The sequence below is a fragment of the Ochotona curzoniae genome, unplaced genomic scaffold (assembly GCF_017591425.1).
Source record: "Ochotona curzoniae isolate NIBS_2020 unplaced genomic scaffold, NIBS_Ocur_1.0 contig_2321, whole genome shotgun sequence".
Classification (NCBI taxonomy): domain Eukaryota; kingdom Metazoa; phylum Chordata; class Mammalia; order Lagomorpha; family Ochotonidae; genus Ochotona; species Ochotona curzoniae.
This window is the reverse complement of record NW_024465421.1, coordinates 8,964,234-8,977,837: the sequence shown is the minus strand read 5'-3', so window position 1 is coordinate 8,977,837 and position 13,604 is coordinate 8,964,234. Positions and strand designations below refer to the sequence as shown.

The 13,604-nt window shown below is 60.5% G+C and overlaps 2 protein-coding genes across 3 annotated transcripts; one reads left to right on the top strand and one right to left on the bottom strand.

Annotated features, from left to right (window-relative positions):
- The first annotated feature begins 917 nt into the window (after positions 1 to 917).
- Positions 918 to 8,985, top strand: TLCD3B (TLC domain containing 3B). Of its 2 annotated transcripts, none has more exons than XM_040973879.1 (5): positions 918 to 1,042; positions 5,348 to 5,431; positions 7,745 to 7,970; positions 8,392 to 8,487; positions 8,698 to 8,985. In XM_040973879.1, the coding sequence occupies exons 1-5, from the start codon at positions 918 to 920 to the stop codon at positions 8,983 to 8,985; spliced, it is 819 nt and encodes a 272-aa protein (XP_040829813.1). The 2 variants fall into 2 exon arrangements, with proteins under 2 accessions (XP_040829813.1, XP_040829812.1); XM_040973878.1 differs by lacking the exon at positions 918 to 1,042 and adding an exon at positions 4,421 to 4,545.
- An 893-nt stretch (positions 8,986 to 9,878) lies between these two features.
- On the bottom strand, positions 9,879 to 10,644 carry CUNH16orf92 (chromosome unknown C16orf92 homolog). The gene is made up of 4 exons (XM_040973877.1): positions 10,581 to 10,644; positions 10,250 to 10,402; positions 10,041 to 10,128; positions 9,879 to 9,900 (listed from the first exon to the last, which is right to left on the bottom strand). The coding sequence occupies exons 1-4, from the start codon at positions 10,642 to 10,644 to the stop codon at positions 9,879 to 9,881; spliced, it is 327 nt and encodes a 108-aa protein (XP_040829811.1).
- Positions 10,645 to 13,604: the final 2,960 nt, after the last annotated feature.

The window sequence follows — 13,604 nt, the reverse complement described above, 5'->3', positions numbered from 1 at the left end:
TCCCCATTCGAATTTTCCCCTCTCCTTCCTTGGTCCCTGGTTTTCACCTCCACCCGTGAAACGCAGCTGTCCGTCAAATCAACAAGCCATTCTCATTGGCCAATACGGCAGCAAGGCGCTACGACCTGGCCCCCATCCAGAGCAGGGGAGCAAATGAGAGGGTGCCTGTGTCAAAAGGTTGACCAATGGGAGGATGGCACATTCCCAGCTGCCCACCAATGACAAGGGGCTTTCCCTGGCACCTCCAACTGCCTCCGCCCCACAGCCTCGCGGGCTTGCAGTTTGACGCCTTCCTTTCGCCCCAGGAGGCTGCGGTCCTGGACGTTTGAGGGATGCAGGATGGCAGGCCGGGATCCCGCACCTGCTGCCTGCACCTGCCCGGCTCCTCTCCTCCCGGCAGTGGGTGGGAGGGGAGGCCTCTGGAGACAAAAATGATATTGGTGTAAAGCTATTTGTTTCCAGGCTTTTGCTAACACTTCCTTTTCATGGGCTAAGGCTTGCTTCTGCCTTTTCCCACCCTCCCTCGTCATTCTCCCACTTTGGCTCTTCAGAAGTGAGAAATGTGAGTGCCCAGGAAGAGGGGCGGAGGGCGCAAAGGTGAGGGGTTCTGGGGAGAGTTACAGGACAGGCAGGGAAATACCAGGAGCGAAGGAAAAAGACAGTGTGAGGTTGCGATGGGCTGGAGCGGGAGAGGCGGTGTGCAGGTCAACCTCAGCTGTCCTAGCACAAAGGAATGAACTGGTCAGATTGGGTTTTCAACAAACACCCCTCAGGTGCGCAGTGATCCATGAAGAGGATCCAACGGGGTTGGAGCAGAGGGCTACTGGGGGCATGCCCGGGGTTACAGGTGCACGGGGAGGGGGTGGGGTCTGAAGGCCGCTGGGGACTGCCCTCTACCTTCCTCACCACAGCCAGGCATGACCCTGCTGTTGGCACTAGGCTGCGCCTTCTTCCCGCTGTGCTTTGCCGCCCTCCGCTGGGCCCTGCAGAACCTCGCCAGTTTGCGGATGGAGACATCAGAGGCTGTCCTGGTGGCGTCCAAGTAAGAAAACAAAGGAAGAGGGGAAGGAAGGTGTCTCGCCTCACCCACCCCGGGAGGGACATGGTCAGGGCTGCTGGAGTTAGGAGAGTACCCCTGTTCAAGGAAGGGTTAGCAGTGAAGGCTGAAGCCAAGGGCGGGATGGGAGGAGGGTGGGCTAGGGGTCCTAAGGTGCAGGCTGCGGAATCTTCCGTGTTGTCCTTGCACCCCTGCAACCTCCTCTGCCTCGTTTGTCATTGTGCTTGGTAAGAACAGCCACTTTCCTTGTGGAAATGCTATGTAAGCAGATGAGCCAGGACAGGGCGAATTTCCATGCGTGGGGGCGTGTGTCCTGAGCTGGAGGGACATACTCTGTTTGAGGACATTGGAGAGGAATTTAGAACTCAAGAAAACAACCATACTGGCAAATAAAATATGCTTTGTGGACCGGCTTGGGTCCTCAACAAGCAAATTTGTGACTTATGGAGGCAATTTAAAAACCTTGTAAAAAAAAAAAAAGATTAAAAAAACAAAACAAAACATAATGACCAGCATTGTGTTGCCTCAGCTGAAGCTGCCACTGTGTCACCACCATCTCATGTGAGTGCCAGTTCCAGTTTGAGCTGCTCCACTTCCGATCCAGCTCCCTGCTGATGCACCTGGGAAAGCAGAGGAGAATGGCTCAAGGGTGTGGGTCCCTGGTGCTGGCATGAGAGATCTGGAGGAAAGAGCTCTAGGCTGATGGCTTCAGCCTGGCCCAGCTCCGGCTGCTTAGGAAATGAACAGAAGCAGACAGACGATCTTGGCCTGTGATATGATATTATATGATATGATATAAATTATGATTTTTTTAATTGGAAAGTCAGATATACAGAGAGGAGGGGAGAGAGAGAGGAAGATCTGCCGTCTGCTGACTCACTCCCCAAGTGGCCGCAAAGGCTGGAACTGAGCTGATCCAAAGCCAGGAGCCAGGAACTTCTTCCAGGTCTCCCACATGAGTGCAGGTTCCCAAGGACTTGAGCCATCCTCTGCTCCTTTTCCAGGTCACAAGCAGGGAACTGGGTGGGAAGTGGCCAGCGTCCATATGGGATGCTGGCATCATGGCTGATGCACAATGGCGGATGTGCCACAAGGGTCATTCATTTTTTTTTTAAGCTGTTTTCTACAAAGTTTTTGAAGAAACTTTGTGAACACCCACATAGTTGACAAAGCAAGCTCCCATCAGGAGCAGGGCAGCCAGCGGAGCCAGCGGAGCCAGCGGAGCCAAGCCCCGGCCGACCTGGGCTCTCCCCACTGCAGTCTGAGTGAGGCCTGACTTCCAACTTAACCAGTGCTCGTAGCTGTGGCAACTCAGCTTTGAAACCTGTTTCTCCTGTAAATTCTATCCTGCCTCTGTGACTTAAATATAGATCAGTACAAATCGCCTTACCCTGTGCTCAGCAGGGAGAAAAGACTCAGGAAGTTGGATCCCTACCCCCAATGATGCCTGAATCCGGACTGTCTCTAATCAGGACTGATCCGGAACGATCTCTAACCGCTGCCTTAGGCGACTTTTCCAGGGCCTTCCCACAGTGTGCCACTAGAGGGCGGCACAAAACTGCAAATCCCAAGCCCCCCAGCTCTGCTTTTAGAGCCCGAGGTGGACCTGGGACGGGGAAGAGTCCTTGGTGGAGTTGGCTGTTGCAGTGTCTGTCCGGGGCCAGCTGGACTCCATAGTTAGGGCAGTAGGCTCTGTATCATGCAGAAGCTGCACCCAGCTGGACGGGAGGTGGCATGCAGAGTGCAGAGGTGCGGAGAGCCCCTGCCACCCTAGGCGGGTGACCTTGGACCTGCAGGTGGCCTTGGCCTGGTCACTGATCCCTACTGCCCTGGGAGTTGAATGAGGGGGCTCGCTACAGCCAATCCCTGGGGGCCTTTTCCCATTTCAAATCTGGACTATTTGGGGGCCGTGGCAGAGGGAGGAGAGCAGGAGAGAATGGGAAAGCTGGAGGGGATGAGGGGTGCAGGATGGCTGGGTGGGCAGGTGCACAGCGGGAGGCCGGGCAGAGTCTCCACAGGGTGATTTCCTAGAGGGAGGGCGTCCCTGCTACTTCATCACCACGTGGCTGGGCAGCATCCACCAGTGTCCAGGGCACTGGCTGGGTGGCAAGGGTGCTGGTGCAACACACACACACACACCCCTCACCCCTATTGTGCTGTCAGTCATTACCTGGGGACGGGGCACAGGTGGCAGCAGAAGAGCCAGGCTCCTGTGTCTTCCTGCATGCTGGTCCCCTCCCTCCCATGAGGGCAAGCCCATGGGTGCCCAGCCAAAGCGTCCTGTTGCAATCCTTCCCTTCGACAAGAGGATAGTGCCAGGAAATCCTGTCTGCCTGGCTGGACCAGGTGTCCGCAAGCTGCGACTCCCGTGGTGGCAGAGGAGGACATGGCAGGGGTTGGCGGAGTACTGGGTGGGAAGCAGAGGCTGGCCCCTCTGGGACCTCAGACCTGCCTCCACCAGGACCTAGCTCTCCTGCCTTGGCCTTCATTGCCCCTAGCAGCCCCTGTGCCTGCCGCAGCTGCTGTCTCTTTAAGGGCCTCCCCTCCCTGTCCCCCCTGCTCCCCCCATCTCTGTCGCAGCCGCGGCTGTGGCTCAGAGCTGCATGGGGCGACGCCGCTGCAGGTCCGGTTTCTTGGTGTCTGGTCGGTGCCACCGTTCCCCCGCCCTTCCCCCCACCCTCCCCAAGCTGGCGGCTTCCCCTCCCCCTCCCCCTCCGCCCAGGGGGGGCGGGGGGCTGGGCACCAACCCCCTGTAGTGCCATGTGCGCCTGGTTGCGGGGGCCGTGGCCACAGCGAGAGGCGGCGGCGACGGCGGCGGGAGAGCGGGGTTGACCGCTGACCGCTCGCCGGGCCGCCCGCGCCTCGGGCTCCCCGCCGTGCTGCCTCCCTCCCCCGCCCGGGGCTGGCACCCCGGTCCCACCCCCATCCCCCAGCCCGCCTCCTCGGGCCCTCCCCGCTGCTCCACGTAAGCCCCCCCTCCCCACCTGCCTCGGCCCTCCCGCCCCTCCCCCAGCGGCGCCCTCCTCCCGTCCCCGCGCCCTCGCGGTCCTCTCGCCCAGTCCTCCCCAGCCTTCTCCCCGGCTCTCGCCCGCGCCCTCGCTCCCTGGCATCCTCCGGGGGTGCTCTCCCGGCTCTCTGGCCAGCGGTCCTCTCCCGGGGCTGGGCCAGCTGCCTGCCCCCATCCTGTCCCTGCCCCATCCCGTCCCCGCCCTGTCCCCTTTGTGCCCCTGGCCCTCGCTCGCTCTCCCTCTAAGACCCGGGGCTGTGCCGGCCCTTCCCCTCCCCAACTCGCTCCCTCAGGCTGGGCCTGCCCGTCCCTTCTCGGCCCGCCCTCCTGTGTCCCTGGTCGGGCCCCGAGACACCATGCTGACCCCCATGGTGGCCGGGGGGGTGGTCTTCCCCGGGCTCTTCCTGCTCTCCAAGCACACGCTCCAGCGGCTGCCCCAGCCGCGCTGGGGGGAGGCCGACGCCGTGATTGTCTCCGCCAGGTAAAAGGGCTTTGCTTCCCCTCCGGGGCCCCAAGATGCCAGAGACCCCCAGCACGTCCCCTGTCCCTTTGGGTGCTCTGGGGACAGGAGCTGCTGCAATGGTCAGAGGCAAAGGCCGTCCACTCCCAGCCTCCTGCCGTCCTGCCCCCAGGGCATCACTTGCTGTCCTGGGAGGCGGCATCCTAACCCAGCCATCTGGTCTACTATCCACACTGCCTTCTCTCCTGTCCACATTCCCCTTCCACCTCCAGCATGGCCAATCACTGAGACGCTCCTGTTAGATATTAGGGCAGAAGGCAGGGGGCCAGTGTTGGAGCAACAAGGGACAGGGCAGAGTACAGCCTGGGATGGGGGCCGCAGTCAGAGAAAGTGGGGGAGTGGCCAGGGTGGGGACAAGTGGCATGTGGCAGGATGACTGGACTGCTGAGGGGGGACAGGTACAGGGCACCCCTCCCTCAGCCCCTGAGTCTAACTGCCACTTCCTCCCAGGACCAGGTTTTTGCCCAGCCCTGCCTCACCTCATCCTCACCCCTCCCAGGATCCCCTTCCCAGAGAGAGGGGGGCTAGGGATCCACAACTGAGGCCAGGCTAAAGGCAGGCAGCGAGGTGTGGGGTGGACAGGTGAATGGCTACGGCTGAGGGGTTGGGGTGTCAGAGGGCAGCAAGCCCAGCCTGGGGAGGAGGTAGGTGAGGGTGGCTGTGTGAAGCGAGCAGGTCTAGGAGTCGAGCCACTTCCTGGGCAGAGAGGAACTTTGGAGCCCACCTGCCTGCCTTCCCACCTGCCTCCCTCTCGCCCCTCCAGGCTGGTCTCCTCCGTCCAGGCCATCATGGCCTCCACTGCTGGGTATATTGTCTCCACCTCCTGCAGGCACATCATAGATGACCAGTAAGTGCCCTCTGAACCCTGCGGACCCTGGGTACGGGGGGGGGGGGCGGGCTGCTAAGGTAAGGGAGAACTCCCCTTCTAGGGAACTCTGTCCGTGGTCCCTAAGCCCTGAACTTGGGCCTGAGCAAGTTAACTGCAGTGACTGCAACTCAACACCTAGGGATAAATTTATCCCATGTTGTCCTTAAAGGTCAGAGTGGGGAGAAGGAGCGGGGATCTGAGAGGATCCTCGGGGCGGTTCCAGGCCACTGCTCGGCCACTTGGGTCCTAGTGGGTGATGGTCTTTGTCTCCCCTCCTCCTCACGCCCCCCCCTTGGCCCCTACTTCTAACCTGCACCCACCTGGGGTGTCCCTCCAGCTGCTGCGTGGCTCACCTCCTCCCACCATCCAGGTGCCCGGCCCCAGCTCAGAGCACGAGGCAGAAGCTGGAGGACAGATGACACAAACAAGGCCACTAACGGTCACGCAGTGGGGGCAGGAGGGAGGGTGAAGAGGCCAAAATTTGGCACTGGTAGCTGCTGCAGTGCCTGCCGCTTGCCAAAGAGGCCCCAGGGCCTGCGAGGTGGGGCAGCAGCAGCGGGCGGCCGGCTCTGTCCGTGGTGCTGACGGGACCCACGGGAGTGAGTTGCAGGTGCCTCAGCTGAGGGCTCTGCTTTCCTCCTCTGGTGGCCCTGAGTCCCAGGGGGACGTTGTGCGGATGGCTCTACTCCCAAGGTGTGCTCCATGCGCACTGTACCCCCTCTTTTCCTGTAGACGCATTAGTTTTCTCGTCTCTAGAGGTCGCCTCCTTTCCCAGATGGGCTGCCAGGAGGAGGAACTAAGTTGATGTGGGACAGATGCCTTGATGTAAATGTGGTGGACACTTAATTCTTTCTTCCAAGCCGACCGGGTGACGTCCTTCTCCCCGGGGCCATCCCACTGCTGGCCCGAGAGGAATCCAGGCGCCCACGCATGTCCTACCTTCCTTCAACACCCATAGGTCACCTTCCGGTTCTTGAATTCCCTCCCCAACCCCACCCCAACTAGGTCTGTTCTTGTCTCTCTTCTCTTTAATCCTCAGGTAGAGGAGGATAAGGATTAATCCAGAGCAACAGCTGTTCCCCTTCTTAGTACCTAATTGCTGGAGGGTGGGGCCCAGTTTAACTAGTCACAGAGCAGCCAAGTTCAGTCAGTCCCTCCTGAGCCTCCTCCCCCTGGCTCAGGGCTTCACTCCACAGCAGGGCTGCTGGGGGCTCATTGGGCCCTTCCTGTTGGGAACTGCCCACGGGCCAGCTAGGTCTTCCCCACTCTTCTCTCCCAAATCCCTGTCCTTCCCATGCTGTAGCAATGTGTGTCTCCAGCTGGACGGTGGACCGCCTCACCTCTTCCAGCTGCCCTGCCACACCCCTGTCCTCAGCTGGCTCCAACCCCAGTTCTCTACTTTCCCCCTCAGCATCTCCTTGCACTAGATCTTTTTCCACCACCCCTCTGCCAAGGTGGGTGGATGAGTTCCTGCTGGGCCCTTCCTTGCTGGTCTCCCCCCCACCACACACACCCCACCTTGGGGTGGTCACTCGCAAGACTCCAGGGCTTCGACGAGAGTGCCAAGATGCTGACTCAAGAGGGAAAATGCAATGTTGCATATTCATGCCCTTCTCGTTTTTGTTTACTCTCCAAGCAGGGAGAGCTTGGTCTGTTCTTGGCACCTTCAGCTCAGCAATTTCTCCTTAATGCTTGGCCATACCTGAAAAAGCAAGAGATGGGGCCTCCCTTGGGCAGAACAAGCGGCACAGACAGTGCCAGCCTGGGCACCAAGAACACGACCAGCCTCTAATGCTTCTTGAATTTTCCAGGGATCTCAAGGCAGCCAGATTTCTGTTTGGCTTGGGCTGCGTTACCTGGTCCTTCCGTGATTTGGTTTCTCCACCTGCTCTGTGGAGTTAACAACTGCCTTCTTCCAGGGCCTTGTACATGCAAGGGCCGTAGAGGCTTAGCCTGGGGCCTGTGCGTAGTGAGTAGCCAGGGGAGATTTCCCCCCCCCAGTAACCCCCCCCAGCCCTCCTCGTACCGTTGTCCTATGTTCAAGCAGCCACCGTCCTCCAGGCTTCGCCTGCACTTGCACTTGAATGGCCTTTGGTCGTGGGAACCTTCTAGTTTCTTTTCCCTTTCTCCTACGTAGAGCAGAGCAGCGGCAGGGGCACCATCATCCAGAATTCAAGAGTCCAGTTGTGTCTTGGGGGGTGTTTGCCAAGACCACGGGAGATCTGACTGGCCAGGGTGCCCAGCTCTGCCCAGCCACTGGCCCTCCTTGAAACATCTCTCTCTGCCCAACAGACACTGGCTGTCCTCCGCCTACACGCAGTTTGCAGTGCCCTACTTCATCTATGACATCTACGCCATGTTCCTCTGCCACTGGCACAAGCACCAGGTCAAAGAGCATGGCGGGGAGGCCCGCGCCGCGGGCAGCACCTGGGCTGTGGTGCGCGGCTACCTGCACAAGGAGTTCCTCATGGTGCTGCACCACGCCGTCATGGTGCTGGTGTGCTTCCCACTCTCGGTGGTGAGTCCTCCGGGCTGGCCCAGAGCCTCGGCCCTCCTGCCTGCACCTACCCCCACGGGAACCCTGGGAGGACACCCCTGGGTCTTGGCAGCAGGGTGCAGCGCCAGAGAAGGCTTGCTGGGCACCCCCCAGCCCCTGTGGCAGGAGGCACCTGCGTCTGGAGGAAGGCTGGGCTCTGCCCAGCTGGGGTGCTGCCCCGTGTCTCTGAGTCTCCTTTGCTGTGCTGGGAGAAGCTGTGCCCTTTTCCCTCAGGGGTGACAAGGAGGGATGCGGTAAGGTCATACACCCCGCTCCCCGGCCCCCGCACCCCTCGTGCTGCTGTGCACTCGTTCTGACCCTCAGAGTGGGAGGGTCGGGGAGTGACGGGGGAGAGGCAGGGCAGAGGTGGCTGTCCCTTCACTGTCTTGGTCCCTCCCCTCAGGTGTGGCGACAGGGCAAGGGAGACTTCTTTCTAGGCTGCATGTTGATGGCGGAGGTTAGCACCCCTTTCGTGTGCCTCGGCAAGATCCTCATCCAGGTGAGGGGGCGTCTGCGGGCGGAGAGAGGGCACAGCCACACGGGGGCGCTCTCGGCAGGGACGCTCAGGGCGGCGGACAAGGCGGAGCGGGGCGGGGCTAGAGGCGGGACTATGGCTGTGCCGGGGCGTGGTTACGGGCGGTACGGGGCGGGGCTGGGGGCGGTGTCTGGGCGCGGCCCCGCCCCCTGGCAGCCCTCTCTGTGCCCACAGTACAAACGACAGCACACGCTGCTGCACAAGGTCAACGGCGCCCTCATGCTGCTCAGCTTCCTGTGCTGCCGGGTGCTGCTGTTCCCCTACTTGTACTGGGCCTACGGGCGCCACGCGGGGCTGCCGCTGCTCGCCGTGCCCTCGGCCCTGCCCGCGCACGTGAACCTGGGCGCTGCGCTACTGCTGGCCCCCCAGCTCTACTGGTTCTTCCTCATCTGCCGCGGGGCCTGCCGCCTCTTCCGGCCCCGGGGCTGCCCGCCGCCCTCGCCCTGCCAGACCCGCGACTGAGAGCAGCACCCTGCCCGCCCTGCTCCGCGGGGACAGAGCTCTGGGGCTGACGTGTAAGGGGGTGGGATGCGGGCAGGAGGGAAGGGACGTGGGGGGACGACGCCTCTGGCCCTGACAGCCCCAGGACCACAGATGGACTTGACCCCCGGGAGAGGGGGCTGGGGCAGGGGTGACAGGAGGCAGGATCAGAGGGGACCTCTCCCCCATGCACTCCCTGGGCAGAAGAGAGGAGGGACCATGCTTCTCCCTGCTGGGGCTGGAGGGTGTGTAGGGAGACAGGGCAGGGGGAAGATCAGAGACCGTGGGGAGGCCCCGCTGCCCAGCACCCGCCTCACCCCTCAGCTGCAACCCAGAAAGAGGGCAAGCACTGTACCAAGCCGTGGGCCTCACTGCCTCCCAGCTCCCCCAGCACCTCTCCCAGGGAGGCTGGCTTGAGAAATCTTATTTATTTGTCCGAATTCCAACTAGTTTGGTGGGGTGGGGGAAAGAGGCTGCTACCCTCCGCCCCTACCCAGTGCTGAGCATCCCCGGGGGCAGGTGAGGGGCGCCCTGTCCCTCCCCACTGGCCGCACATCTTCGCCCTTGGGCCCTGGCATGTCCCTGGTGCTACACATCTCTCCAGGCGTCCTCTGGGCTGGGGACGGGGTGCCTGGGAGGTGCTTTCCCAGCCGCTAATAAAGTTGATCTCCGTCAACAGCCACCACTGCCCTGTCCTGTCTTGGCCCAGTTCTTGGGAGGTGGAGCAGGAGGAGGGGATGGGGGATCCCGGGGACCCTGGAGCTGAGTGCCCACCGGGCTCCGCTGGCCACGGAGCGGTGGTGAAGGAAGGAACCTGGCCAAGCCAGTTATTCATCAGGGCACAGAAGGGTGCGCATGGGTGCTCCGTCGGCTCCTTAGGCCCCTTTCTGGAAGCTCCTGTGGGGTATGGAGATCGGTGGAGGTGGTTTGGGGTGCTTCAGCTGTCCGCAGGGAGGTGGGCAGGGCAGGCCTGGGAAGGCGGGGCTTGCAGGAGGGTGTGGCTTATATGGGGTCCTGGAAGGTGAGGCAGGGCTTACATGTGGGTGCAGAACTGGAAAAGGAGAAACAAGAAGGCCACCACCATGGCGCCCATCAGGATGTGGTGGAAGAACCTGGAACTGGAATCTGCTGGCCAAGGAGGGGGACACGGGTCCGCTGACTCTGCTGGGCCTGACATGTCCATGCCAGGGGTAGCCCACTCCATGCCCTGGCGAAGTGAGAGGCTATTCCACAAGGTGGCTCCTACCTGAGGGAACAAAGACAACAGGCTTCTCCCCGATGAACTGGGCCACGGCCAGAAGGCTATCTCGGTCTGAGTCCGGGTAGTCGAAGAAGTCCGGCCTGTCTATGAAGAGCGGACCCACTGCTCGTGGGGTGGACGCCTTAGCTGGCCTGGGTGCTGGGAGCCAGAAGGACGCCTGTGACAACAGCTGGGGAGGGGGCACTGCCCTGCGCAACCCCCAGGCTGCGGTGCACTGGGAGACGGAGGGTGGACAGGAAAGGAAGGCCACGACAGGCCTACACGTGCCTAGGGGCCGCTGCCCCTCGCCCACAGCTGGCCGCCCAGCACTTCCCACCTGCTTCCCCTGCCCTCAGCCTCGTCAGCCACAGCCACACCAGCACCCACAGCCGCAGCCTCATGACCAGGATGGCTTCAGGATGCCGGGTTCTGTGATGTCACAGCCTGGAGCCATTCCGACGGGGGTCCCTGAGGTGGTGAGGTGAGAGGACATGCTAGCCCGCAGGGCAGAAGGGTGAAGATGATGCTAATGGCGGTGCTGATGGAGGGGTCTCCACAGGGGTGGAACTCGGTGGGACCAGGGCGCCAGTGGCCCCCGTGCTGGGGAATTTGGGGTGTGTGCTTCCCACCCCGAGACTCCCCTCCCACGTTCAGGGGCGCGAGGTGACCCCTTTCCTTTTCCCAAGTCCTTCGGTGTCCGCGGAAGAGCGTGCGGGCCAGGAGCCGGGAGGCAGCCGGCCGTGCCACTGGGTGGCAGCAGTGCCCGCGCTGGTGCTGTGACCGCCGGAGGCCCCGCGCCCGCCTCCGGCCACAGGGGGAGGCTGTCAGCGACCGGCAGCTCGCCCCAGAGTTGGAAGCGCTCCACACCATCCCGGGGCAGGTCTCCTGGCCCTCCACAGGGCCTGCCAAGACCCTGTCCATCGTGTCTCAGCTTCCCCTTTAGTGACGCGTGGGTGTCCCCCGCCAGGCCATCCTGTCTTCCCTCTAGTCCCAGCGATGCTGTCACCTCCCAGCGCTGTAGTATACATTCCCCGTGGCTGCACCGCAGCTTTTAAGAGGTAGCTGTCCTTTGATTGGCAGGAGGGCTGTCTGTCACAGAAGTTCCCGCCCACCTGAACCCAAGGACTCTCCAGGGTCTCCTTGTTTTGGCCCTGCCCATCTGATCAAAAGCCTGGGACTGACCAGTGACAGGACACTGGACAGACACAGGACAGGGGTGGAGGCTCTGCCTTGCTCTCCACCAGGAACCTGCAATATGAGGGAACCTGATCGCAGCCACCTACCGGCACTTGCCTCCACAGTTTGCTTTCTGTTGGGTGAATGAGAGGGGAAGCAGGTATGGCAGAGGGAAACCGCCCTCACAGGGCCCCTTGTGGCTTGTGTGGGTTGCTTTCCTTCGCACTATCTCCTCCAGAAAGAAGCCACTGCAGGCTGGGCTGTGGCCTACTGCACGCTGGTTCGAGTTCTTCCTGGCTGTGCTGCTTCTGATCCAGCCTGAGACAGCAATGGAGAGGGCCCATGTGCCCTGGCGCTCCCCTGGGAGACTCGGATGGAGTTCTGGCTTCTGTTTGGCATAGCCCTAATCATTAGCACCCGTTAGCACGTGTGCCAACTGATGGAAATCTCTGTATCTTTCAAATAAATAAAATCTTAAAAGTAGCAGGGCACAGGCTCGTGTGTGTGTGTGTGTGTGTGTGTGTGTGTGTGTGTGTGTGTGTGTGTGGGTGTGTGTGTGGGTGTGTGTGTGTGTGGGTGTGTGTGTGTGTGTGGGTGTGTGTGTGTGTGTGGGTGTGTGGGTGTGTGGGTGTGGGTGTGTGTCCCTGACTCCATCCCGACCTCAGGCCTGCCAGCAGATTCTCTTCAGATTCCATTGCTGGGAGCAGGTGGATTTGGGAGCTTCCACAGTTGCCTGGATAGAGTACACACAGCTGGGGGCCAGCGCTCTGGTTCAACTACCACATGCTGGGATCCCGTGTAGGTGCTAGTTCAAGTCCCAGCTGCTCCACACTTTCTATCCAGTGCCTTGATTATGGCCTGCGAAAGCAGTGAAGGATGACTCAAAGCCTTGGGACCCTGCACCTGCGTGGGAGACCCAGAAGAAGCTCCTGGCTTCAAAGTGATCCAGCCCCCACCTGTTGTGGCTAGGAAATTAGAGCTCCCTCCATCTCTGTAATTCTGGTTTGCAAATAAAAACCTTTATACACACACACACACACACACACAGCTGCACTCTGCTGGGAAAGGCCCTTTCCACTCGCGTAGGGAATTATCCGCCAACCAACCCTCAATTAACATATTGGCCTCATGCTACATGCTGAGCTGGACTCTGTTTATGACTTGGCCAGAAGCCACCAAGCCAAAGGGCTGGTTGTGTGGCACAGTGGATTAAGCTGCTGCTTGCAATGCTGGCCTCCCTCATCAGAGTACCGGCTCCAGTCCTAGCGCCTGCCCTTGCAATCAAACTTCCTGCTAAAGCACCTGCTCATGTACTTTGGCGGGCAGCAGATCATGGCCCAAATGCTGTAGCCGTGTGGGAGACCCAGATGGAGTTCCAGGCTCCTGGCTTCAACCTGATCCAGCCCTGGTGGTTGTGGTTGTTTGGGGAATGAACCAGCAGATATAAGATTTCTGCTTCTTTGCCTCTTTTGGAGGTTCTGCCTTTCAGACAAAACAAACCAATCTCTGGCTCACAGGGTGAGAACCTGTGGGGTTACATGGCTGTAACTGGCACCTCCGCAGCCTCCCTTTCCGCGTCTTCCACAGCTATGGCTCTGATTTGGCCTCCGCTGCGCCACGGAAGCCACCTTTGACTTATTTATTTTTATTTGAAAGTCCGATGTACAGAGAGGAGAAATAAAGATCTTCCATCCTCTGGTCCACTTCCAAGTGGCCACACGGGCCAGAGCTGAGCAGATACAAAGCCAGGAGCCAGGAGCCAGGAGCCTCTTCTGGGTCTCTCACCTGGGTGCAGGGTCCTAAGGCCTTGAGCCATCCTTGACTGCTTTCCCCACTCATAATCAGGGAGCTAGAAAGGAAGTGGAGCTGGGACATGAACCCATACCCGGAGGGGATCCCAGCATGTATAAGACGAGGACTTCAGCCTTTAGGCTACTGCACGGGCCTGGCTCTTCTTCTTTATTGGAAAAGTAGATTGGATTTACAGAGAGAGCGAGAAACAGAAAGATCACTCTCATTCCCCAAAAGGCTGCAATGGCCAGAGCTGGGACAATCAGAAGCCAGGAGCTTCTTCCAGGCCTCCTACACAGCTGCAAGGTTCTTTGAAAGGCAGAGTTACAGACAGAAACCGAGTTACACAGAGACAGAGAAGGGAGAGAGAGAGAGAGAGAGAGAGAGAGAGATC